Here is a 24,216-nt window from a genome sequence, read left to right on the forward strand (position 1 = left end):
GGGGGAACTTGTAATGAAGTTTAGGACACGTTCTCAAAATTCAGATTGAAGTAAAATAAAAAGAGATGAAATATATCTGTCGATGTTGTTGAAGAGAGTTTGAGGAGATTGAGGAGGTTGGCATGAAGAAAAAGGAAGGAAGGAAGGAAGGAAGAAAGGAAGGAAGGTGGAGGTAAAGAGAGCGTCGAGGTAGCGGCCACAGCTAGGCGTGAGTCATCATGAGACAAGATCTCAGCTAAGGAGGCGGCCTTGATGCTGCAAAACTGTTGGTAATATCGAAACAACTCCATGAATCGCCAGGTTCGATCCTCATCACGTCGTCGGATGCTCGTAATATCCTGTATCCTTTTTCTTCATTATCAACATCATCATCTTCTTCTTACTATTAATGTTGATGCTAATAATGTCTCGATGTCTTTCTTCTTTCCCTTTCGAATAGTCCTAGCACTTGTTGCGGCTTCTTTTCCGATGTCACAGAGACGATGATTGATCGTTCTCAATGTATACAAATATATCTATCTATATCAGCTAACCGAGTTGATGATCATTGTCATCTAAAAATAGGTTCCCTAAGTGTTTGCTTATCAAATATGACGAAAAGAATTTTGTTCGTAGATATATATCTGTTCCATCTGTTCCAATAATACATACATAAGGTTAGTTATGATTGTCATCTATTATAGATTCTTAGATATTTGTCAAACGAATGAGAACTTGTCGTGTTTCCAATACATATGACACGAATTAATAATAATTCAAAATAGTTTAACAAGTGTTTATCTATAATAAGCGAAAGTTTCTAATCGATTACTATATCCTTAGTTTATTACAACGATTAAATAAGATCTTCCTTTTCTTCATTTGGTAATTAAATTTAAATTAAATTCCTAGGGATTACTCTTAGAGAGAGAGAGAGAGAGATATTATTTTCTCTTTCCTGGAAGTTGCAAGTTCGTTGCTCCACATTCGATCGGCCGTTCCTCCGGGCGCAAAAGCAAGCAAACTTCTCCAGGAGATCTTTTCATTCCGACAAGTTCTTCCTTCTTCTACGAGGCCGTACACTTGGAGAAAGGCGTCCCTCTTGGATTTTCTCGTTCAGCAAAAGTACAAGAGAATACTGCCGACGGTGCGGTAGGTGAGGAGAGATCGAAATCATCGCAATAACTTTTAAGAGAGAAGAGGGGAAAGCTCTCTTTTGTTTCGAATATTTATAATCAACTTTTATTTCAATCTTCAAATATAGACCAACGAAATTATTTAGAAAATCCTTAAAATTGAGCGATTTACGTTTTTTGTATATTATACATTTTATTTTATTACCCTGTATATCTAGATTCAATTAAAACGCATTTTCCCTTCCTGTATCGATCAATTTGATCATTATAGTTTGTACATTAGATAAACGCGCCATTTAAGTAATTATTTCATCAGACAACAGATCTCGTTGTCGTGTTATTATTAAAGATCAGCGAAAAATGAACTCTTTTTGCAACGATCGTTCAACAACTGTGTATATATTATACATAAGTAGCGTTTAACTGACATGATCGGCCTTGCGAAAGACAAATCCTAGCTGGTAATAGTCGTAAGTATGTATATATGTATGTATCTACTTGTACAACGGAATCAACCTTGCCAGAGTGAAAGAAGGTATATAATGAATTGAAATAAGACAGAGAAAGAGAGAAGAAGAAGAAGAATAACGCAGCCGGTTGCATTTCATATATCCTCTGGTGTCTCTCAAGGAACAATGATTTATTCACGCGACCTTCCGCGTCTCTCTACGTTGCGAAATCTCTTCAAGCGAGATTATCATGGATATAGAAGGAATTATTTAGCATCGTGTCATTTGCATCACCATCTAGCTACATATGTAATCGAGCCTCGGTTAGCTATCTTAGCTAGCTAACTTGCTTACTTGCTTGTTTGTTTGCTTGCTTGCTTGCTTACTTACTTACTTGCTTGCTCGCTTACTCCGTAAAACGAGCATGAATAATTTAACGAGCGCGTGCCGTGTCCCGTACGGAATCCCGGACTCCCATCTCCGGACTTCAATCGTTTATTAGGAAACGATCGAGATCACCTTTATTTTTTTTTTTTTTCAATGACTCATGACACCAGATTAAAATTAAAGTTATCAAAATATTCGAATAAACAAAATTGTGTATTATATGTGTATAAAAAGAAAACAAATACACATATACATGAAAGGAGACTGTACAATACAGTTACTGATATCTTTTTTTCTTTCTATGGCATATTAATCATTTAAAATTTGATTTACATTTAGATTACTTTATAGTTGGATCAAATGCGTTTGATCAAGGAGGACGTAGAACGTTTCAAATTTGATTTATTAACAATCTTACTAGATATATATATATATATATATATATATATATAAATAAATAAATACATACAGTGAGAGATAAAAAAAAAATATAAGAATAAAATTATTTCAATAAGTATGTATAATTATTGGATAAAATTTGCGACGAATAAATTACTTACAGAATGTATACATATACAAAAAAAAATTGTTTTTCTTCCTTTGTTTGATTGTTTAGATATATATACACATATATACAAACTGATAACAATAATATTAGATAAGAAGTTTAGGTAAATAATCGTAATTGTATTTCTCCGAGAAACTTATTCGTAATATTACAGTGTCTTAACAAATTATGAATTATTTTTAATTACATATTTGAAGATTCAAGATTCATCGTGAGATTAAACATTTTTTTAACAACATCATTAATACAAATAAATATCTTTTAATAAATTATTCAATTGATTTTGTATTCATTTTGTTTTTGATTTCTTGATGAAGCAATTTTAAAAACACTTCTTATAAAGATTTAAAAATAGTAATTGTTATCATGTAAACATTTGTGTTTTCTCTTATAAAATTAAATTACTAATAACTTTGTAAAATTTGTTTTAAAAAAATATATATATATATGTATGTACATATGTACACATGATAGGTCATAGTATATATTCGTTCAGTCTTCATTTAAAAAAATAAAAATAAGATTTTGTTAAATGCATTAGCATTACGTCACGTGCCTGCTTTATATTTTTAATATTATGTATATATAAATAAATAAATTATATAGTAAGTCTTAAAATAATTTGCATCTTTGGCAATATTATTACAAACCTATTTCTTCTAATAATTGATGTAGTTGAAATGAATTTATTCTCCATAGTCACAAACAGACACTTGTATAGCAAACCATTTCAGAAGTCCCACAAATTTTTTAGCTTCAACTGCGATAAAATGCAATTTATCTCCTACAATGAACAATAAAATAATATTTAATTAAATAAATATTTCTTTCTTTTTTCTCTTATAATATATAAACTGAAGTATTATTATTTTACCTTTTTTAAAAATGTTGGATAGTTTTTCATTTTCTAAGCACATATTAAAAACGTAAGCATTCTTTTTATGAAATAATATTTCCTTGTAAACATTATTTTGAAATTGAGCTAATATCAAGCCAAAGTTATCGTCAATGCTCACTAAAAATTGTCCTTTGCCAACTATGAACATACTTAATGGGAAAATGAAACACTAAAAGAGAGAAAAAGAAAAGAAAAGAAAATATATCATCACAATTATCAAAGAGATATATAAGTTATATTTTAAATCTATAAAAATAATGAAATAAGGAAGTGATATACTAACTTTTTGAATATCTAGCAGAATTTGTTTAGTAGCTTCATTAGACGATTCCACCACAGCATTGTCAAGGGACGGTCTTTTTCCAACGTATACACAAGTAGCGCGCCATTCGCAATTATATTTATTTTCTTTGGGTAAACAAGGTAAAGCATCAAAGTATAAGATAGTATTTGTGTTTAACTTAGCTAATAATTCTGGTTGAGTGGATAACTTTGTACCATGGAAATAGGATTCGTTTAACGTGAAAAATACTTTCAATGGTTGATCGTCACATTCAATTGGGTTCAAAAATCCTTCTTTATCATCTAAATTGATTATACGTCCTGGAATGTTAACCATTCCTCCTTTTATAACAATTTTATCTCCAAGGCTATGTTCCTTTGGCCAACACATGAGTGTTAACCATTGTTCACGTATTGCATCTGTTTTTATATAATTACCAATAAAAAATACCTACAAATAAAGTACAACATTATTAAATGAAGTATATTACTTTTGTTTTTTTTTTTTCAAATTAATATCAACGTATGAAAAAATATACCTCTGTGTTGACAGAAACGTATTTACTTAAACGTTCTTGTTTTGGTATTTCTCGAGCATTATAAAAAAATGTATGTTTATCAAGAGCTGCTATTTGCAGTTTGCCATTATAGGAGAACACAATTTCAGCAGTTCCATTTGAATTAAGTGCTTTAATGCGACCATCGAATAAGCGTACATTTTTAATTGCAACAACCATTTTGATTTTGATATATTTTAATTAATAGAAAGACGAGATTTAACGAAAATAAATTTAAAAGAAAGAAAGATTAAAAACAATGGAACTACAATATCTAGTCGATTCTAACTGTCAATCCAAGTTTATATTTCGTAGCAGTACTACCAACTTTGCTTATTAAAACAGCGCGTTCATCAACGTTTCTAGTTTAATTCATTATAATATATATGTTACATAAATTTATTATTATTATTGTATGATTTTTATTTAAATATATACATTTTCTAATTAAATTAATTAAATAAAAATAAATTTAATTAAATTCGATATTCTATTCAACTATGAAAGAATGATTGGATTTATATTTCAAAAATCCAGCTCTCCTATTGGCTGATTTCTAGTTTTTCGTATTACTACTTAGTTCTATATGTACAGATGAGCGATTTATAAATAAAAATTAATTTTCTGGGAGAATATTTTTTTCCCCATCATTTCTTTTATTATGCGCGCGCTTACGCTGACAAATTTGAAAAAGTTACTAGACGATTTCAACCTCCATGAAAATTTGTTTAAAATATGTTCATTTTCTTTTGGTAAGTAAGATATTTTTATTTTTAACTTTATTCTTAATATGTTATTAATTTTGTTTCTAATAATTTATTATAAATGACCGTTTTACAGATTGTTCGAATTATTGTACATATCATTAATTATATTTAAAAATAAAATCGATGGTTATTTATTTACAGACATTTCGTAGATATTTATAATATTATCATTTATTTAATTTATTAAATAATACGATCTCTTTTATCACTTTATCATGAAATTTTTTTAAAAACTAGAAAAAGATTTAAATACGAGATTAAAAATTGATACGCTTTGATCGGTTAAAACAATTTTCATTAAAAAAAAAAAAAGATTATAAAAATGATCTTTGGATAAAAATTACTCTGTGTACTATAAAAAAAAATGTATACAATTACACACACATGTGTAATGGAATAATATAAATCAATTAATAAAAAAAATTCTTTTAAATAATAAAAATACTTCTTCACATTAAGGAAGTCTCTTTTGATATTTTAATGCCAAGCTATTCAATACCGGACGAGGTTTAGAAATTCCAAGATCTATTGCATGTCCAGTCAATGGACAACTTTGGCAACGTTTTTTCTTGTAATTCGTATTACAATTATTTTTCTCTTGTCTTACTATATATCTAGGAAAATAATGAACACGTTTCTTTTGTATCGTTGCACATGGTGGCATCGTTACAACCAAATCCTTTTTGTGAATTCTTTTGAAAGGTTCAGCAAAAAGTCTATCATTCAAAGTATATTGTTGTAACGATTTTGAAGAATCCGATGACAAAAGTGTTTGACTCGATCCATGAGTGTCGAAATAATTTTCTTCACGAAATTTTCTTAATTCTTTAACTTTACTATTTGGAGATGTTAAAGCTTTTCTTTGATCCACTTTCTCATGCGATGACCATTTTTTCAATTTATCATCGACATCTTCATAATCTTCTGAATAAACACGATACGTTTCCAAATCTTTGCTAAATTTGTCCTCTTTACTTTTGTCATAACACTGACAATCTACAGTAGATGATTTTACAGTCTTTTTACCGATAGAAGGTGATCTTGAAACAGATTTACCTTTACATCCTTCTGATATACATTTTTTTGAAGATATAGTTCTTTTAACTTGAAATTTCGATTGAGATTGTTTCCTCGAAGGTACTTGAATACCCTTGCTTACTTTTTCTATTACTTTTGTCTCAGTTTCTTCTTCCTCTACTTCTTCTTCTACTTCTTCTTCTTCTTCTCCTTCTTCTTCTTCATCTATCAGAGAACTTGATACTCTCTGAGTAGAACTCAATTTCTCCAAGTCAATGTCACTAGACTTGTTTATTTGTTCTGTAACAATTTTTGGTCGAGTATTTGTATCCATTACCATGGAAGTTTTATCAGTCCTCAATTTGTGATAATACGATGATCTTGGACAACTGTCAGGACAATCACCAGAAGGTACATTCTTAAGAACAGAAACTTTCTTTTGAACATTGCGAAGAAATTGCGACTGAGGATGATAATTAATTTTTTGTACTCTACGAATAGTTTCACAACTAATAGGTGGTGATAGTGTATCTCCTATATTATTTTCATTTATCGTCAATGGCACATGACAAATATGATTTTTACAATAATTACAAGATGGAGTAGGTTTATGTATGGTTCTTGGAGAACGAGTTTGTAATTTTTTGATCTCAACATTGCAATAACATTCTTTCACCGGTTTCCTACTTACTACACAATGTGAATGGGATAAATTTTTAGATGGTATGACAATTCTTTCCAATGGACGCATGTTAGGAACCGATGAACATGTTGTTAGATTTTTAATTTCAGAATGATACTCTGGACACAATAGATTGTTAACGGCACTTGAATCGTTCCTCAAGTTCCATATCTCTTTACGGTCTTTTAAATAACAATTTGGTCTTCTTAATTTTCTGTAAATAAAAGCTGTAGATATGGCTTATTATTTCAAATAGTTACACCACTTTCAATAGTTAATTATTTTTTTTTGGAATTGTACTAACAATGAATTCTTCTGATTCAATCTTTGAATCTCGTTATTGATCTTCTTAGAATTAGTTTCTGTAAAAGCTAGCAAAGTTCTGCTTTTTTTACGTAAATAATCTAACAATTGTTCAGAATCTTCATCCATGTACATGCAATATTTTGTTTATATTAATCACATGCATTCTTATGCATAGTTCAAAGTTGAAGATATATATATGTCATGATCTCATTAAAATATATTTTATTGGAAAGTAGAATAGACATTGAAGAAATACATTTTTCTTCTATTTGTATTACAGATCTGACCTGTATTTATTTATCTATTTAAAAAGATATCTTTTTAAAACATAATAATATTGCAAATTGCATTTATCAATCGACAAATGAGTTAGAATATTTTCTATTACTCGATAAACGAAACGAAGTTGGTGTAGCATCAACTGTAAACAACAACAAGAAACGTTTCAGTTTGACCAATATAATAGAAAGAAAATTTTCCTTCATTTCATTTATTTATGTTTTTTTGAAAATGTAACAACGATAATATTTGTAAAAGTAATTTTGATAAAGGAGAAACGTAACGTCGATTACTCGGTAAAGAAATTTGTGTGGGTCATATAAACCAATGAAATATTTTTGAAGAATTATTTAAATAATTTGAATTTGGCGCGTTTTTCTTGAACCGTATTGTAATAAGCAACCATGTTAGTTCGTTGTTGACGACGCCGCGTGCGTTCGGAGTTCAATATATATCTTTGGTCTTTAAGTTTATTTTTAATTTAATTATACTCATCGTATTTTATATCGACATTTCTTCGTATAAGAAATATTTTCGTTTTTTGTCTTCTCTTTTTTATTAATGAAAAGTGAGACCAAAGATTGTTTTATTAAAACGTATTTCGAATTTGCCTGTAATTATAGGTTAGAAACATATTGTATGCTATGGTTTTTACGAATGCGCGCGTAACTAGATCAATTTTTTAAGAATAAAACATGAATTTCAATGAAAGTAATAATATTCAAGGCACACTGCCACAATTTTCTGAAATAACATTAAGAATGGATCCATTTCTTAATGATCTTAATCAATTCAACATAAGTAGCAGTGCTATTGAATTATCGATGGCTCAACATAGTCCTGTTTACAGTGTGGCTACTGGATTGAATCAAAACAAGCAGCAGATTATTGTAAATATGAACATTTGTAATAATTTTGCTTTATTATTTTTTTTTTACATGTATTTATAATTGTGTAATCATGAATATTTCTTTAGGTTAATTCACCGAACAAATATCCTGGATCTCTGTTAACTTTGACCGAATCTAGTCCAATTATGCAGCTATACGAGAAACAGTGTGCCCTTAACATTCCTAATTACAATCAGAGCAATGCCTCTTTAATTAATGTCCAATCGAATTCTATACCAATGAGGATTATACCTAATGTGTACTTACCTTCTATGTCGCAAATAGATACTTCCAAGGAAGAGAATAAGACTGATAATGAAGTAATCATTTCTGAAGATTTTCAGCAAGTTTTTCAATTACAAGGTTCTAATATGGCGGAATATATTCAGAAGATACAAGCATCTAGCATTGCCAATATGCCATTAATTAATTTACAAATAATGAAGTTACAAAACGAACAACCTAAGGAAGAGAAAACGGAGCCTATTCAAAACAATATTCTAAACATTCCTAGTGTACCAGGATTTAGAAATGCTCAAACACAAAATGGTAATCATTTTGTAAACTCAGAACAAATAGATGCATCATTGAATCATAATGATTTTAACGTTAATTTGATATCGAATCAAGAAGTTTGTGAAAGTAACACGCAAGTTATGAAAGTAGAACAACAAGTACAAACTGATCCACCCAAGAACCAAAAAGTAATGAAATTTAGAGCTAAACTTAAAGAATTCAAAATAACCGTTGGTTTAGATGGTTCCAAAATATATTCATGTCCTGATTGCAATGAAATTTTTCATGAAGTGTCACAGGTAAAACAACACAGACAAGTTCATATGCAAGAACGAAAATATCAATGTGGGTTATGCGATGCAATGTTGAAGAGGAAAGAACATTTGGATCAACACATGCGTGGTCATTCAAACAAAAGGCCTTTTAAGTGTTCCTTGTGCGAAAAAGCTTTTAAAAGGAATGAACATTTGAGAAGACACAACGTTATTCATTCAGGTAATAAAAATTTTATATGCGTTATATGTCAAAAGGCCTTTGCACGAAAAGATCATTTGCATAAACATACTCAAACGCATTTAGCTACGAAAAAAGGGTAAAAGTAAGAAGGATGTATTTGATACTGAAGCAAAAGAAATCTGTGACAAAACTGTCGAAGTTTTGTCAATGCCTAAACAACAAGAAATCAATTTTCTTATGAAAGACAGTTCAAATTTACTTCAACACATTCAACATTTACAAAAGGATCAATTGTTATTCACTGGTTCTTCTTTGTCAATTACGGAAGAAGCTCTGAGAGATATTATGGCTCAACAGCCATTTGCAAATATAAGTGAAAATATAAGCTACGTAACACCTTCTTAGTTGTAAACGTAATTAATATAGATAACATCATCGTAAACAATAAATTGCTTAGAAAGGTTACGTGTTGAATTCAACACAATTTAATTGGCAATGGGATCTTCTCTGAATCAAATTCATATTTAATATACTTTTTCAATTTCATAAATATGGTGATAGTAAATATTAAGATAATAATAATGCAAAGATATTTTCTTGCAGTTTTTTAAATTTAGACGTAAATATTATGCCAATTATAAAGGGATTTATTATTTTTAACGAATATATTTACTAAATCGTGATCTTGTTTTTCAAAAAAAAAAAAAAAAAAAAAAAAAGAAAAACTGTATGGAATTTGTTAAAATTTTTGAAGGAAGAGAGAAGCATCCGATTAGTTGACAAAAAAAGAAAAGATAAGAAAAGAAAATCAATGTTCAATGAATGATGCCTTAAGTACGTTATCATGGCGAACGTATGCTAACACATATATTAAATTAATTTAAATTTAATTTTCTTTTAACAAAAAAGGTCGGATTAGATAGTTTTTTTTTTTTTTTAAATGCTATTATAAAAATGAACAAATCCATATAGCATGTGGATTACTTGTTTTGCATATGTGTTGATAATTATGATAACGAAGCAAGTGAACAAAAATTGGATGAAACTCATTGACATTTATATTTTTAATAATTTCGCGTCATATCTTATATGAAATAAATCATGAAATTGATTTGTTGTCCATTTTTTGTTGTTGTTGACTTAATTCGTTGACATAATAATCTGCACGTATGTAAGTTTAACCAAATAAATCAACAAAAGTGCATTTTGTTTCTAGTCGACGAATAAATGTGAAAGAAAAGTTTTAAATAAGGGATGAGAGGTGTGAGAGAAAGAGAGAGAGAGAGAGAGAGCTGGATGTCATTAGAAATAAGATAATGAAGCATCAGCTTTATACTCTTCTAGTATTATATTTCTATTTTCTAATTTCTAATATTGATCAATACGTTATCCTTAAGTTAAGTGAATTATTTAGTCATTTTTGTCAATAGGATGCATTCTGATTATAAAGGAGTACCATTGCAAGTACACAATGTATATCATGTACGTATATATTTATATATATATATATATGTAATTAATTATGCGTTATTAGGAAAACAAATGTTCGTTGATATTTCATATCCGAAATTAGATTAGTTCGATTCGATTTTTTTTTTTTTTTAGATATTATTAATAATTTAATCGATATCATAAATCATTCAGAAATATTTGCCATACATTGTATTAATTGTATCATCCATATATATATACGATATAGTTTTTCTAATATTATTTTAATCAAATTACACGAATTTTCATTACAATTGTACAAAGGCTGATATATTGCATAACGATTATTATTTTAATATGAATCAATTTATCAAATCATTAACGTGTTAAAGAAGAAATTAATCATATATTCTTATTTTATCTTTTTTGTATTTTTATTTTTAAAAACAATTTCTTATATAAATAAGAAGAAGAAGAAGAAGAAGAAGAAAAAAAACGTATAAACGTTAGGATGGTCACGCATTGTGGTGATAAATTAATTCATATTTATCCTGAAAGAAATAAAAAAAAAAACAAAAACAAATATTATATGTAAAATTTAGAAAAAAGAGAGAATGAGAACTTCGATATGTTTTATCTGATTGAACTTATGTACAAATTCGAAGTTATTTGTACATGTGATAAATTGAAAATCAATTCGTATATTTGTAATAGTCATGAAGAAAAGAGACACTTTGAAGAAATATTCATCATTTGAATATATTATCAACATTTTTTTTCAATTATCAATAATAGAATTTGTAATTTTCTCGACAGTGTCTCTTATTCGCAAAAAAAGAACTTCCGATTACTCTCGACAGACTTGACTTATTGAGTCTGCCCCTTTTACGATATTCTTATACTTCTTATACAAATACACATATGAAACTGTAAATATAACAATCGTGATAGATATTGGCATAATACGAAATGTCATTATCACGTATTATTATTATAATAGAACCAAAGACTTTAGGTGTACCCGTAAGGTGATCGTAAGATTAGCAGTATTTCATTAGTATCATTTTCATTTTATTTACAGCTATTTTGATCAATTTTTTTAAACATACTTCCACATGATTAATAGATAGCAGCGAATACGTTTAATTATTGTATAACATTTTTTAAAATAATCTAATTAATTAACGAATTTTTATTCATCTTACTTAGTTATAAGAATGACAAAATTATTCATCGAATGATTAAGTTAAGAATGAATGGAAATTGATTGAAATTCACGGCACAGTTTTATTCGAGAAGAAGTTTATCATTGTTTGATGATAGATAATTTGATTAAATTGCCAAAATACAACAACCACAAAAAAAAAAGTGAATAAAAGAACAAAAAGACGTATGTACATATATACATATATATATATGTATTTTTCAGATTGACATATTTTTTAATAAAAGCGTGTAACAAGAAGACAATTTTGAATATGCATTATATGAGGCGCCATTTATATATTTGTTTATTTAATCAAATAACCTTTATTACAGGAAAATGGCACACGAATTTCAAGTGAGTATACAATTATTTGTATAATATAATATTACAAAATAATTATTTAATTATAAATTTGTCAATTTTAGAGAAGAAAGAAGCAAAAGTCCAAGTATGTTCATCGCGTATGCCATTGACCCTAATAAAGTGTGTTATTTTGATAAATGGCTCTTGAAAATTTACTGTAAATTCCGTATGAAATTCCTAAAAGAGAACCAAGCCAATCGACGAAATGACGACTCAGAGTTGCCGAAAAATTGGAATCAGTTGCCGGTGTTACAAATTCAACTTCGTCATTTTTATTAATATCTTCGTTGAAATCCAATGGCATCAATGGTTCCAAAGATTCCAAGGGTTGCAATTCGTCGAATTTATCATTTTTTGGAGCATCGTAAAGTGTTTCTATTCTCGTTTGATATACGGGCTCTTCTTTGGGGTTTTCTATTTCTTTCGTTAATTTGAAATTAGGATTATTCCAATTAAATACATTGGAATTAGGTGTTTTATCGATTCCCATATTTTGAACTTCTGTCTTATTGTTCGCAGCATTATCGTCAGTTTTATGAAATACAAAATTATACGTTGAACGTAATTTTCCAAGCAACTTGTCGAACAATCTCGTCTCGTTGTTGTTGTTGTTGTTTTCTCGATGATCGTTCGTGAGTATTTCTTCGATTGGAAATAATTTTGTTATTTGCGGCTTCGTTTGTACTCTCGTTAACAGGAGCTGTTAAAATATACGAATTCAAATTATTTTGTAATTATTTAAATATATTAAATCTAAACATGTCGATTGATAGTAAGGGAAAAAGGATTTGAATGAGTGTACGAGCGATGTCAATGCCATTTTGTTTTACTTCGTACTTTTAGTGTTCATTTTTACGAGGCACGTTGTTTTTGACGCGCGTGGTTCCTCGTTTAATGTCGTCATTAAAATTCACAAACGTTATTCTTCAATTATTTTTTTGTTTTATATTTCTTATTACGAGACATACATATGAAGTAGTATGTGAATATAATAATGCTTACGTAAGCTCAGAAATTAACTGTGTTTTTTTTTGTCGTATGTAAAATTGTTGATTTTCAGAATAATTGTCATGGACGATTAATTTCCATATTTGCATATTGATCAAAATATTCTATTAAAATTTGGTTATTCGTAAATAAAATAAACCTTTAATAGCAAGATTAAAATAATCAATATTTGCTATATTTAATTTAACATTGAATATTATTATAATATTGCAAAGAATACTATAATTGGTCCAACTTATTTGTACAAGATGAATTTTTAATTAATAAAAAATAAATATTTTTAAAGTTACACACACATAATTTATAAAAATTAAATAATAATAATAATAATAATTTAAAAATTACTTACGCAAAGAAGCAAACAGTATACCAACGAGTATTTCATTTTATTAATTATTTATTTTATTTATTTTTTTTTTAAATAACAATTATAATTAATTTCAATTAATTTGATTTATTCAACGTAATTTGTTATGTCCACAGACTTGAGATCGGGGGCCCACACTGGTCGAACGTACAACTGAAGGTCCCGATCAATTTCAAAATCAATTTATACCTTTGTACAATCCAACAGCGTAAAACACAATCGATCTTTTTCGATAGAACGATAATACTCATCTTTATTGTCTTTGCCCGCGCCATTGAAGTATTGGATACACCAATTGACACACAGAATTAGTCAATACATTGTTTGGCCATTCCGAGCACGTATCGATGCGCCTCATTGTCGAGTCTTTGCCAACTCATAATCCCGGGAGTATTAAACAATATCGATCTTTGGATTCGACGATGGGTCAAGGTGTTTTTTCAAAATAATACTAAAATAATACCCATCAATCCTATTTATTCATTTATATCAATTTTTATTCAATCGAATAATCTCATCTCATTTCTTTTTCTGTAGGATGAATATTTGAACATTGAAAATTGTTGATTAGGTATTTTTCTTTTTTTTTTTTTTTTATAATTTTAAATCATTAATATGCACATTACCTTCTCGATTTACTTGCTATTATTTATACGCGAGATTTTATTATTATGTCAAACGTTTACGCAAACTTTTTGTCGACGTAGTCTTTAATTACGTGGTTGGAAAATGTATTTTTATTCATTTCAATCTTACGTCAAACATAACACACGTATTATTCATTTTAAAATATACATTTTATTACTTTAAATATGTGATTGATTACTTGTTAATTTAATTAATTATTATTATTATTTATGAAAAGTTAATGGCATGGTAGGACTGATCATCCTACCCTGAAGATCTTTCAATCAAGAAACGTAATTTTCTTTTACAATTATACGCTGAGGTCTGTCTGGTCTCTCTCGAGACCATAAGCCTCAAAAAATGTATTTTATTTAATTTGTATTTATCATAAATTCATAATTATTCATTTAATTATTATTTCGATGTAGACGTATGTTAATAATACGTGTGTATGCAAATGTAAGAAATTGATTGGGTAGATTTTTTTCTTTATTTCATTCTTAGAACCACAACAACCAGCTAGCTGTGGTTTTTTAGACAATGACATTTTGATTAGACGATACACCATTCAAAGGATCTTTATTAATATTTAAACATATGAGTCAATCCTGTATGAGACATCGTTTTTCATAATCCAAATGAAGACATTTTGGATGATATATATGAACTTCGTTCAGTATAATGGAACAGTTACTGGAAAAGATTTCTAGGATATAGGATAAACGTTTAAAGATGCTGACGACGTACTCACACACACACACACACACACACGTGAAATATCGAATTTGAGAAGAAGGAAGAGAGGAATGGGGTTGCTTGCTTTTTTTTTTTACGAGACGCAGATGTTTCGAAGATGTTTACTTTCTCGTTGAAAGCCAGAACGAATATACATACATACACTTGTCTGTAAGTAACAGCGACCTGTCAGAATTCTTAATAGAATATTGATTGAAAGAATTAAAGTGAAAAAAAGATATATCAGAGATTTATGAAATATATTTGAAATTTATGTTTCAAATGATTCCTATCTGCAGATAATACAAAAGAACTTTCGAGTTTCTAATGCCAGTTAATAATAATATCTAATCTATTGTCTTTATAAGTATATCTGATCTAATGTCAATCGTTTATTTCGATTTTTTTTGTTTCGATAATATATTTGTCAACGTATACAATCTTTTTTTTAAATATATTCAATTACATATTATCATTAAACTTATTCATTAGGTACTTAATAATAATAATAATAATAATAAATAGTGCTGAAATGTGTTTTTCATTTTCTCATAACAATAATAATAATGATAATGATAATGTTAGAATAATGAAATAATTCATTTGTTCGTAGATCAATGTAATTTGGTTTAATTTGGTTGAACGTAGAGACACTAATTCGCAATAACTTAATAAAAAAATCCTGTCATTTATCGTTCAGAAAGATTTTTAACGTACCTTCATTTTTTTTTTGTGGGTTGCTTTTACAGTATCTGAAGTAGATGTAAAAATGATGAATTCGGATCACGTACTAACCCTTCGTCATTTTATTTCAACAGGGATGATTTTAATCTTCTCTTCTTTTTTTTACTTTAGTTGTATTTCTTGTATTTTTTTCCCTTACTAATTTCACGATTGATAAACGTATTAAACCTTAACCCATTCAATGATCATTGAAACGAATTTTTGTTCTTTTTTTTTTTTGATTAATCAAACCAAACACAAACAATTTCAAAGTTAACAGTTTAACACACGTTTTCGTTTATTAATAATTAAATTAAAAATAATTTCTATTATCGTTTGGATAATAATAATAATAATAATAATAATAATAATAATAATAATAAAAAGAAGAAAAATATTTAAGATGAGAAACGAAGTGGTAAAAGATTTCTAAGATCTTTGCTAAGTTCACTAGCAGGATCTTGAAGATCACGTATGACCATGTTCGTTTTGTTCTTAGCATCTTCCCTGGTAAGTTCATTCCTTTCGAGAAGTTTGTCCAATAATGTCTTCAATTGGGGTCCTATACCACCTTCGGATGATGTTTCGAGCACCTGCAGGACTTCTTTAGAGTATCCAAAGTACTTACCATAGCCCTGCTTTCTAGCATCTTTCCCAAGGGCATCGTAGAGAGATGCCAACTGCACTAAAGATGCCCTAGGCTCTACTTTGGCACGCTTTAAGTAGTTGCTTAAGCTTGGCCTTGGTACTTGTGTCACTTTTTCCCCTAGCATCATGAACCTAAAACAAGGTGAGAAGATAAGTCTACTTCTTTTCTTTTCTTTTTTTTTTATTACTTTTATTTTTATTCTACTCGGCGGGGACTCCTTAACTTTGAGAAACGACATCGTTAAACATCATCTGTCTTCCTCTCATTTCCTTCTCTTTTCTTTCTCCGTTTTTTTTTTTTAGGACAAGAATCAAGACGACATTTTTTTTTTAAATAAACTTCACGCTTATTAGAAAATATGTGAAAAATTTGGACTATACTTTGTGATAAAATGAATTTCAAGAAAATAATGTATGTACGAAACGTGTCATTGAAATAAAATGAAGAAAATATGGTAAGACACAAGTTTGGTTGGTTGGTTGGTTGGTTAGTTGATTGGTTTTGGTAGATGGAAAAGAAACGTTATGATATTTTATCGTGTATTTCTCTGCGAGGCAGGCAATTCTGTGTAAAGGCGCAAAAGAGTATGAGAAATCGATTTATATCCATCAGATTCGCAATATCCTGCACCACTCGATAAATGGAATCAACTTTTTTCTTCGTGCAATCATGCGCCGTCAATCTTTTCTTGTTTTATCAATATTTTCTTTTTTCTATTACTTTTCATTAGTCTAGAGAAGTTCTATCTTTATAAATTGATCAAATATCGTATTCAAATTTGTATTAATTAATTCAACATTATTTTATCATATCTGATTTGGATTGAAATGTTTTTAGTTTCGACGAAACAAAAAAAATACTTTGCTCCTACACCTTTTCAATTTATCCACGAATATATTATATAATTAATAATTATTCAATTAAAATACTTAAATATATTAATATATTAAGATAATATATATATTAATTTATATAATATGTATATCTTATTATATATTATTATATTTATAGTAATATAGCTAATATATAATATTATATATAATAATAATTATATTATAATAATATATATTATATTATATATTTACTTATTATATATTATTATTATTATTATTATTATTATTATTATTATTATATATATAAAGACATATCTTAATACATCTGAACATATTATCATATAATTAAAAATTATTTTTCTCCCCCACTAGTTCACCTAAAAACTTTATTTAGTATATTAATAATAATGATATTAAATGTGTATATTATCTACCTGTTTTCATCGTTCTCTTCTTCGATTTTTTCTTTCTTTAAATTTTCGTTATACTCATCGTACCCATCTTCATAAATATCTGTAGAAGTGGGTTTGAGAATCTCGTAAATCCCTTCGACTATACTATCGATGCTCGGTTGGTTTTCTACAGATACTTTAGTGTTAGTAGTAGTAGTAGTAGTAGTAGTAGATGATGTCAAGTCTTTCGAATCGATATTTGATTCCTCTTCATTTATTTCCGGAAGTTCTTGATTCATTTCTATCGTGTCTTCTTTCTCGACCATTTCAGCTTTCTCATAATTCGTTTCCGGAGTTGCATAATTCATTTCCGGCGTTTCCTCATGAGACTCTGGTAATTCTTGATGTTCATCATCGATTATCGAACTTCCCAAAGTTGTTGTTGGATATTCTACGTTATAATACAATTTTTCTTCATTTTTATTATTAAAACTTTTCGTAACTGTTTCAGCCATTTCCATTATTTCCGTTTCTTTCGTATTATCATCATCATCGATTATTCCCATTGTCGTAGGTTCGTTCATTTGTACGAAAGTTGAAGTAGAAGAAATAGAAGAAGAAGTAGAAGCAATGCTAGTAGTTTCCATTGTTTTTTCTGCTTGAATTATTTTTAATTGATCCACTGCATGAAATATCACCTGAATATTATTATCAATTAATTAATTTAATATCAAATCAATGAAGAAATCGTTCTTTTCATGTGTTCTTTTCTATCTTCTTTTAAATTTATTTTTTTTTTTTTTATTGTTTTAGGATCAGACAAAAATTGCACTTACCTGCATAGCTGCTGGAAGATATGCATTCGAATAGACTGGATTTGAAAAAGCTGGGGGTTTCCTAGCAACCGCACCGAATGCCTGCACACACAAAAAAAAAGAAAAAAAAAAAAAGAATACGCCATACGTATATATATATATATATATATATATATATATATATATATATATATATATATATATATACTTTTTAATTAATGCTTTCATTGAAATTGGAAACGTAGTTGTCCGATTTCGACGTTGCATCCTTTTCTTTTCCTATGTAACTTTGTTAATTAGCTCTCTTTCTCTCTCTCTCTCTTTCTCTTTCTTTTATTTTCATATTTTATTTACATTCCAAGCACTTTGATTAATTGTACCAGTAATAATTACTCAAGAGTGAATACGAAGTTACACATGAGATGATTTTTTTTTTTTTTATATTGACAGAAGAAACATTGATAGATAATTTTTAGATATTTTTCATAAAAAATAGAAGATCAAAGTTATTTTTTTTTTTTAAATATTTCTTCTTCCATTGATAAAGAATATGTTGATTTAATATCATGAAAGGAACGTTTGAAACAACATTACTGTTAATTTTGATTGACCCTTTTGTTGTTTTTCATTTTATACAATTGTCAAATGAATCAACAATGTTCTTAAGTGATAATTAATTAAAGAGAATTTTGTTAAACTGCTAAATCAAAAAACAAAGTTTAACCAGACAAAACAAGTGGTTTCTTTGCATTTTCCATTTTTTTTGAGCAAACGACAGGCACATCTTCTTATTAATAAAAATCAATTAAATAAATCTCAATAAAATACATTGAGATCTTATTTTGGTAATATAAAAGCTAACATATATCACCAAATAATATTCTTATTACATTTTATTGAAATTTCGAGTTTTTATAGTCAATGATAATGTTTTGGTATTTTACACGACGAGTATACACGTCAAACGCATCGAACGCACTTAACTTTACTTATTGGTAATATAAAAGGTAACATATATCACCAAATAATATTCTTATTACATTTTATTGAAATTTCGAGTTTTTATAGTTAATGATAATGTTTTGAGTATTTTACACGACGAGTATACACGTCAAACGTACTTAACTGATTAAAACGCTTACCTCTCGTACAAATAACAGAACTAAGAAATTGTAGATTAACTTCATTTCTTTTTTTATTTGTATTCTTTTGGTTTCAATTCGTATCACTGACAAGAAGAATTCGTGTTGAGATCGTTTGAAGTTTCTTACTTTGATTAAAATTATTATCAACGATAATTGTAATTGTATTTATTCGTAATTGTAATTTATAGATAGTTCGTGTTTGATCGGAAGCTTACACCAACGAGTGTTGGAAAGAGACTGTTGCTGTTCTGTTTCGAAAAGTCTCATGGTAACGGTTCCAGGTCGTCCTCGGCCACGACTCTATACACACATCTACATTCTCTTCTCGTCTACCTTTTTCATTTTCGTTTTTCTTCTTCTTCTTCTTCTTCTTCTTCCTTCTTTTACCTTCTTTTACCTTCTTCTATCTTCTTTTTCATTTTCTTCAATCTATTTTTTGTTTTTATATCCAACATACGTCAAGTTCATAAATGATGGGAGGAACATACACGTTCATACACACACATACATCTTCTTCTTCTTCTATTTCCTCTTAATTTTTTTTTTTTATTTTTAGTTTTCATTACTCTAATGTAACTATGCTTCCTAGTTTCTCTTTTTTTTTTTTTCTATCTAACCATACGTCAAGTTTTTAAATGATGACTGGGGTATACATTAATTGCATTGAGATTAAAACGTGATAGTACACGCAAAGATCAAAGTAAAATATAAATATGTGTGTTTGTGTTTGTGTGTGGTTAAAAACGACCTAAGTAGATTTCATAGCAACGACTTTATGCGACTGCGAACTACCATAAGTGCCGTTGCAATTGTCAGGCGTGACACTTAAATTAAGTTCTGCTTATTTCTTTCTTCGTTATTCAACATGCGTCTTCTTGTGCGTTAACATGGAACGCTGAACTATTTCTTTCTCTTTTCATTACTGTACTTGATTGTTTTTTTATTTTTCTTTTTTTTTTTTTGACATTCAAAGTGCATTCTTCTTTCTTTTCTATTGTTTTATAACTTTTATTATTAATTTATTATTTATGAAAAATACCCCCATTTGTTAGTATTTGTAAATTGTATTATTTTATGACAGGTATATGTTAAGAACTATAATTTATTATTTTTATTATTTATCAAAAATACCCCTATTTGCTAGTACTTGTATGTTTTATTATTTTGTGGCAAGTATATGTTAAAAAATATAATTTATTAATTTATTATTTATAAAAAATACCCCTATTTATCAAATAGGGTACAAATACTAACAGTATTTGTATATTTTATTATTTTGTGATAGGTATATATTAAAAACTATAATTTATTAAATTATTATTTATAAAAAATACCCCTATTTGCTAATATTTGTAAATTGTATTATTTTGTGAAAGGTATATACATTAAAAAATATAATTTATTATTTTATTATTTATAAATAATACTCTTATTTGCTAATATTTGAATATTTTATTATTTTGTGACAGGTACATGTTAAAACAATAATTTAGATTAAGAACAATTCATATTTGAGATAAGAATTATTAATAAAAAATTAGCTTAATGATTTATTCAGTTTTTTTACTGTATAAATTTATTTTGCTTTTTTTTTTTTTTGCATAAGGTAGAAAGAAAGATCGATAGATTTTTAAACAAAATAATAATTATTCTTTATTTTTTTATCTTCTTCTTCTTCTTCTTCTTTTTTATCTTTCTGTTTTTGTTCCGTTCGTTTTATTGTGTTTTATGTTTTTTTTTTTTAAATTACTTTTTTTTCCCCCAACATTTTTATAATTCGACCTATAAACACAACCACGTTTAATTTAATTCACCTCGTTTCGTAAAATCGTCTGGATAGATTTAAATACCGCCAACATTTTCTTTTTCTTCTTCTTCTTCTTACCCTGTTAAATTGAACTTTAAATTTATTATTCATTAGGCAAAATTGCTCGTTTTAAAAGAACCACCGAGCTTTTTACAGTTTTCTTACATTCTCACAGTTGAAAAATAGAAAGAGAGAGAAAGAGAGAGAAAGATAAAGTTTTTGTTTTTTTTTCTTCCCTCATCGTACGTACCATTTGCAATTAAAAAAAAAAAAAAAAAAAAAAAAAACATCTTTGCAATTTCGTTCGAGAGATCTATGTGTGTCAGGGTCGTACCTTTTTGCCATTAGGTGACGACGGTTCCTTTGTGTCTGTCAAACGTGTATCTGCTTTTTATTTTATTTTTTATTTATTTTTTTTTTTTATTAACAAAAAGAAAAATCAAACAATTCAAATGACAAACGAGGTGAATTCACCTCGTATATATATATATTTTTTTTTAAATAATAATTCGACCGATATAATTTATCTTCAATTTTCTTCCTACAATTTGTGCACTCTCGTATTGTTTTTTATTTTGTGTTGTTGTTGTTGTTGTTGTAAAATAATAAGTTGAAATAAAAAATACTTTGACGAGTCGTAATTTGAAAAGGAAAAGAAAGAAAAAAAAATAATAATCAAATGAATGATAATTTTAGCGCAAAAGAATTCTTCATCTCGAGATAGTTGTTTCAAGGTCCACAATCAAACAAAACCAGATTCAGAAATTTTATTCCGAAGAAATCGACAAAAGGTCGACCGGTTTTTTTTTTTTTTTGAAGTTCTTCTCTTCATTTCTTTTATTTTTTACTTTATATTTCTTTTTTTTGCGATTTATATCGTTCGACCTTCTCGATCGTTGAAAGTTCGTTTTACAACTTTTTTTTATGGTTTTTTTTTTTTTTGTTGTTGTTGCCACGAGTTTTCGTCTGATAGACTACGCGACCACGAGAGATGTTACCCCCCCCCCCACCCCACCCCCATTATACATTACTGATATAAAACATGAAATATCTCGTAAACTAATTGACATTTCGATGACCTTCATTAAATACTTTTTAACGCAGAATAAAAAAAAAAATATAGGAATGGAATTGTGTTTAAAAAAAAAATATATATATAAGGTTCGATTTATAAAAAAAAAAAGAGTGCAACTGCATCTAGCGGGTGCATCGATGCATTTTCGAAAAAAGTAAGATCATAGAAAGGTGACATGTGATGTGCCATATAACTTTTTTCCCTTATCATTTTTTTTTTCTATTGTTACTTAACAAAAAAAAAGTTATTACTGTATATCTCCGTTACAAGAATCACACCCTGTATTTTATCAAGAAACATTAGATTTATATATATATATATTTTTTTTTTTCTTTATTTAAATATCTTACAGTTTTGCTTTTATTTAAATTTTCTATCGTTAAATGTCGAGAGAGAATAATAAAAAAAAAAGAAAAGAAAAAGAAAAAGAAAAAGAAAAAGAAAAAAAAGGAGTAGATAAATGTTAAACGCGATCGATTGCAAATGAGAGTGTATATGGAATTTTATTATCGTCATTGTGATAACGGTAAACGACGCTTTTATATTAACACACACAAACACACACACAAAACACACACACACACATATATATATAAGTATATGCATAGTAGTTTGTTCGTGACGTGTAACGTAACCATAATAATACGTCATACTGATTGAATATTGATTATAATGTACGAAAAATATGATCATTATGATCCATATTATTTATCTAGAATATTTTTATTTTATCTGTAAAATTAAATATAATATACAAAAAAATAAAAAATAAAATAAAGAAAGGTGTGACGCGCAAGTAAATAAGAATTAATCTCGTGAATTTATTATTTCTCGATTAGGTTGTACAAAATTTTTCGTTTTAAAAATAGAAATTATTTATTCTTGTCATTCGTTTGTAACAAAAATTCCATAGAAACGTCGTCGTCGTCATCGTCGTCGTCATCGTCGTCGTTTATATAATATAAAAATTAATCTACAAATTTATTATCGATAGTTTATTTATTTCATAGTTTTTTTTTTTTTTTTTTTTTTAAATAAAAGACTTGTCTTAGATTATTCGTAAAATTTATTTTTAGGTTTTTTTTTTACTTTTTCTAAGAAAAATAAAATCAAATTGATTTTTCTAATACAAACTAAGGGAACTATTTTTTATTTTTTTTTTTTTTTTATTTGAAGATCAATCCTTGAGTAACTAATACGAATAGAACTACTAACAAAAAGACGATTCGTCGAAGAAAAAAAGAGAGAAAGAGAGAGGGAGAGAGAGAGAGAGAGAGAGAGAGAGAGAGAAAGAGAGTACTTAAAACCACTCTCACTAAACTTTTCGAGAGATCAGTCAGTTTCCAGCTGACGCTCGTAAACCTTGAAATCTTTCTGATGGAAAAGTATGAGATTAGCGTGGAATTTACGATACCTTACGGTTAACCCCCTCCCCCATACCCCCTCGCCCCATCCCCCCTCCTCCTTCCCCCTCTCACCCCGTCTTTCAACATTTTTCATTTTCTTTCTTTGTTTCTTTTTTAAAAAACCAAAAGGAAGAGTAAAATAGAAAGAAATAGAAATGAAAGTGGGTGAAAGATATTATAAGGATAGGATAAAATTTTGTCGAAGATAATACGAACACACGAATAAAAGTAAAAATAGAAAATAGAAAGATACTTTATCGTTGCATTTCAATTGAATTTTTTCGATTTAAGAATAAATTGTTAAAAAAAGAAAAAAGATGACATGTGAATGTAATGTCATTGATAATCCTGCATTTCGAAATTTGCATTGAAATTGCATTGTATCGGATCAAAGTTTTGAATAAAAATATTCTTAGATAATATTATTAAATTATTTCAAGAAAAATTTCATTGATTTATAACAT

At 27.9% G+C, this 24,216-nt stretch overlaps 5 protein-coding genes across 7 annotated transcripts; 1 reads left to right on the forward strand and 4 right to left on the reverse strand.

The window, feature by feature from the left end:
• LOC107071170 (uncharacterized) lies at window positions 1–4,571 on the reverse strand. Of its 2 annotated transcripts, XM_015329922.2 has the most exons (5): window positions 4,239–4,571; window positions 3,916–4,150; window positions 3,701–3,825; window positions 3,394–3,586; window positions 1–3,303 (listed from the first exon to the last, which is right to left on the reverse strand). In XM_015329922.2, the coding sequence occupies exons 1-5, from the start codon at window positions 4,434–4,436 to the stop codon at window positions 3,206–3,208; spliced, it is 849 nt and encodes a 282-aa protein (XP_015185408.2). In that variant the 5' UTR covers window positions 4,437–4,571; the 3' UTR covers window positions 1–3,205. The 2 variants fall into 2 exon arrangements, with proteins under 2 accessions (XP_015185408.2, XP_015185407.2); XM_015329921.2 differs by having other exon boundaries at window positions 3,701–4,150.
• Window positions 4,572–5,143: 572 nt separating this feature from the next.
• LOC107071201 (uncharacterized) lies at window positions 5,144–7,467 on the reverse strand. Of its 2 annotated transcripts, none has more exons than XM_015329989.2 (2): window positions 7,027–7,467; window positions 5,144–6,936 (listed from the first exon to the last, which is right to left on the reverse strand). In XM_015329989.2, exons 1-2 carry the CDS (start codon window positions 7,158–7,160, stop codon window positions 5,478–5,480), a joined length of 1,593 nt encoding a protein of 530 aa, XP_015185475.2. In that variant the 5' UTR covers window positions 7,161–7,467; the 3' UTR covers window positions 5,144–5,477. The 2 variants fall into 2 exon arrangements, with proteins under 2 accessions (XP_015185475.2, XP_089028009.1); XM_089171883.1 differs by having other exon boundaries at window positions 5,144–6,949; window positions 7,027–7,466.
• Window positions 7,468–7,700: 233 nt separating this feature from the next.
• LOC107071194 (uncharacterized) lies at window positions 7,701–9,894 on the forward strand. The gene is given in 3 exon segments (XM_015329978.2): window positions 7,701–8,197; window positions 8,284–9,297; window positions 9,299–9,894. Coding segments are annotated over 3 exon segments (1,485 nt in total). The 5' UTR covers window positions 7,701–8,002; the 3' UTR covers window positions 9,575–9,894.
• On the reverse strand, window positions 9,855–13,812 carry LOC107071195 (uncharacterized). The gene is made up of 2 exons (XM_015329982.2): window positions 13,528–13,812; window positions 9,855–12,870 (listed from the first exon to the last, which is right to left on the reverse strand). The coding sequence occupies exons 1-2, from the start codon at window positions 13,561–13,563 to the stop codon at window positions 12,283–12,285; spliced, it is 624 nt and encodes a 207-aa protein (XP_015185468.2). The 5' UTR covers window positions 13,564–13,812; the 3' UTR covers window positions 9,855–12,282.
• Window positions 13,813–15,150: 1,338 nt separating this feature from the next.
• Window positions 15,151–20,472, reverse strand: ImpE3 (Ecdysone-inducible gene E3). The gene is made up of 4 exons (XM_015329920.2): window positions 19,462–20,472; window positions 18,341–18,421; window positions 17,547–18,202; window positions 15,151–16,410 (listed from the first exon to the last, which is right to left on the reverse strand). Exons 1-4 carry the CDS (start codon window positions 19,504–19,506, stop codon window positions 16,029–16,031), a joined length of 1,164 nt encoding a protein of 387 aa, XP_015185406.2. The 5' UTR covers window positions 19,507–20,472; the 3' UTR covers window positions 15,151–16,028.
• Window positions 20,473–24,216: the final 3,744 nt, after the last annotated feature.

This window comes from Polistes dominula, unplaced genomic scaffold (assembly GCF_049000335.1).
Source record: "Polistes dominula isolate Pdom_NZ unplaced genomic scaffold, Pdom_raw_medaka contig_73, whole genome shotgun sequence".
NCBI classification, from domain to species: domain Eukaryota; kingdom Metazoa; phylum Arthropoda; class Insecta; order Hymenoptera; family Vespidae; genus Polistes; species Polistes dominula.

Coding starts and splice junctions, on each gene's coding strand:
- LOC107071195 (XM_015329982.2), bottom strand. CDS start 13,563: ATGAAATACTCGTTGGTATACTGTTTGCTTCTTTGC. Junction 12,871..13,527: donor TATACTGTTTGCTTCTTTGC/GTAAGTAATTTT, acceptor ATATTTTAACAG/CTCCTGTTAACGAGAGTACA.
- LOC107071201 (XM_015329989.2), bottom strand. CDS start 7,160: ATGTACATGGATGAAGATTCTGAACAATTGTTAGATTATTTACGTAAA. Junction 6,937..7,026: donor TTGAATCAGAAGAATTCATT/GTTAGTACAATT, acceptor TTTTATTTACAG/AAAATTAAGAAGACCAAATT.
- LOC107071170 (XM_015329921.2), bottom strand. CDS start 4,436: ATGGTTGTTGCAATTAAAAATGTACGCTTATTCGATGGTCGCATTAAA. Junction 3,587..3,700: donor TTCTGCTAGATATTCAAAAA/GTTAGTATATCA, acceptor TCTCTCTTTTAG/TGTTTCATTTTCCCATTAAG. Junction 3,304..3,393: donor ATCCAACATTTTTAAAAAAG/GTAAAATAATAA, acceptor TGTTCATTGTAG/GAGATAAATTGCATTTTATC.
- ImpE3 (XM_015329920.2), bottom strand. CDS start 19,506: ATGAAGTTAATCTACAATTTCTTAGTTCTGTTATTTGTACGAGAG. Junction 18,422..19,461: donor TTCTGTTATTTGTACGAGAG/GTAAGCGTTTTA, acceptor TTGTGTGTGCAG/GCATTCGGTGCGGTTGCTAG. Junction 18,203..18,340: donor ATCTTCCAGCAGCTATGCAG/GTAAGTGCAATT, acceptor AATAATATTCAG/GTGATATTTCATGCAGTGGA.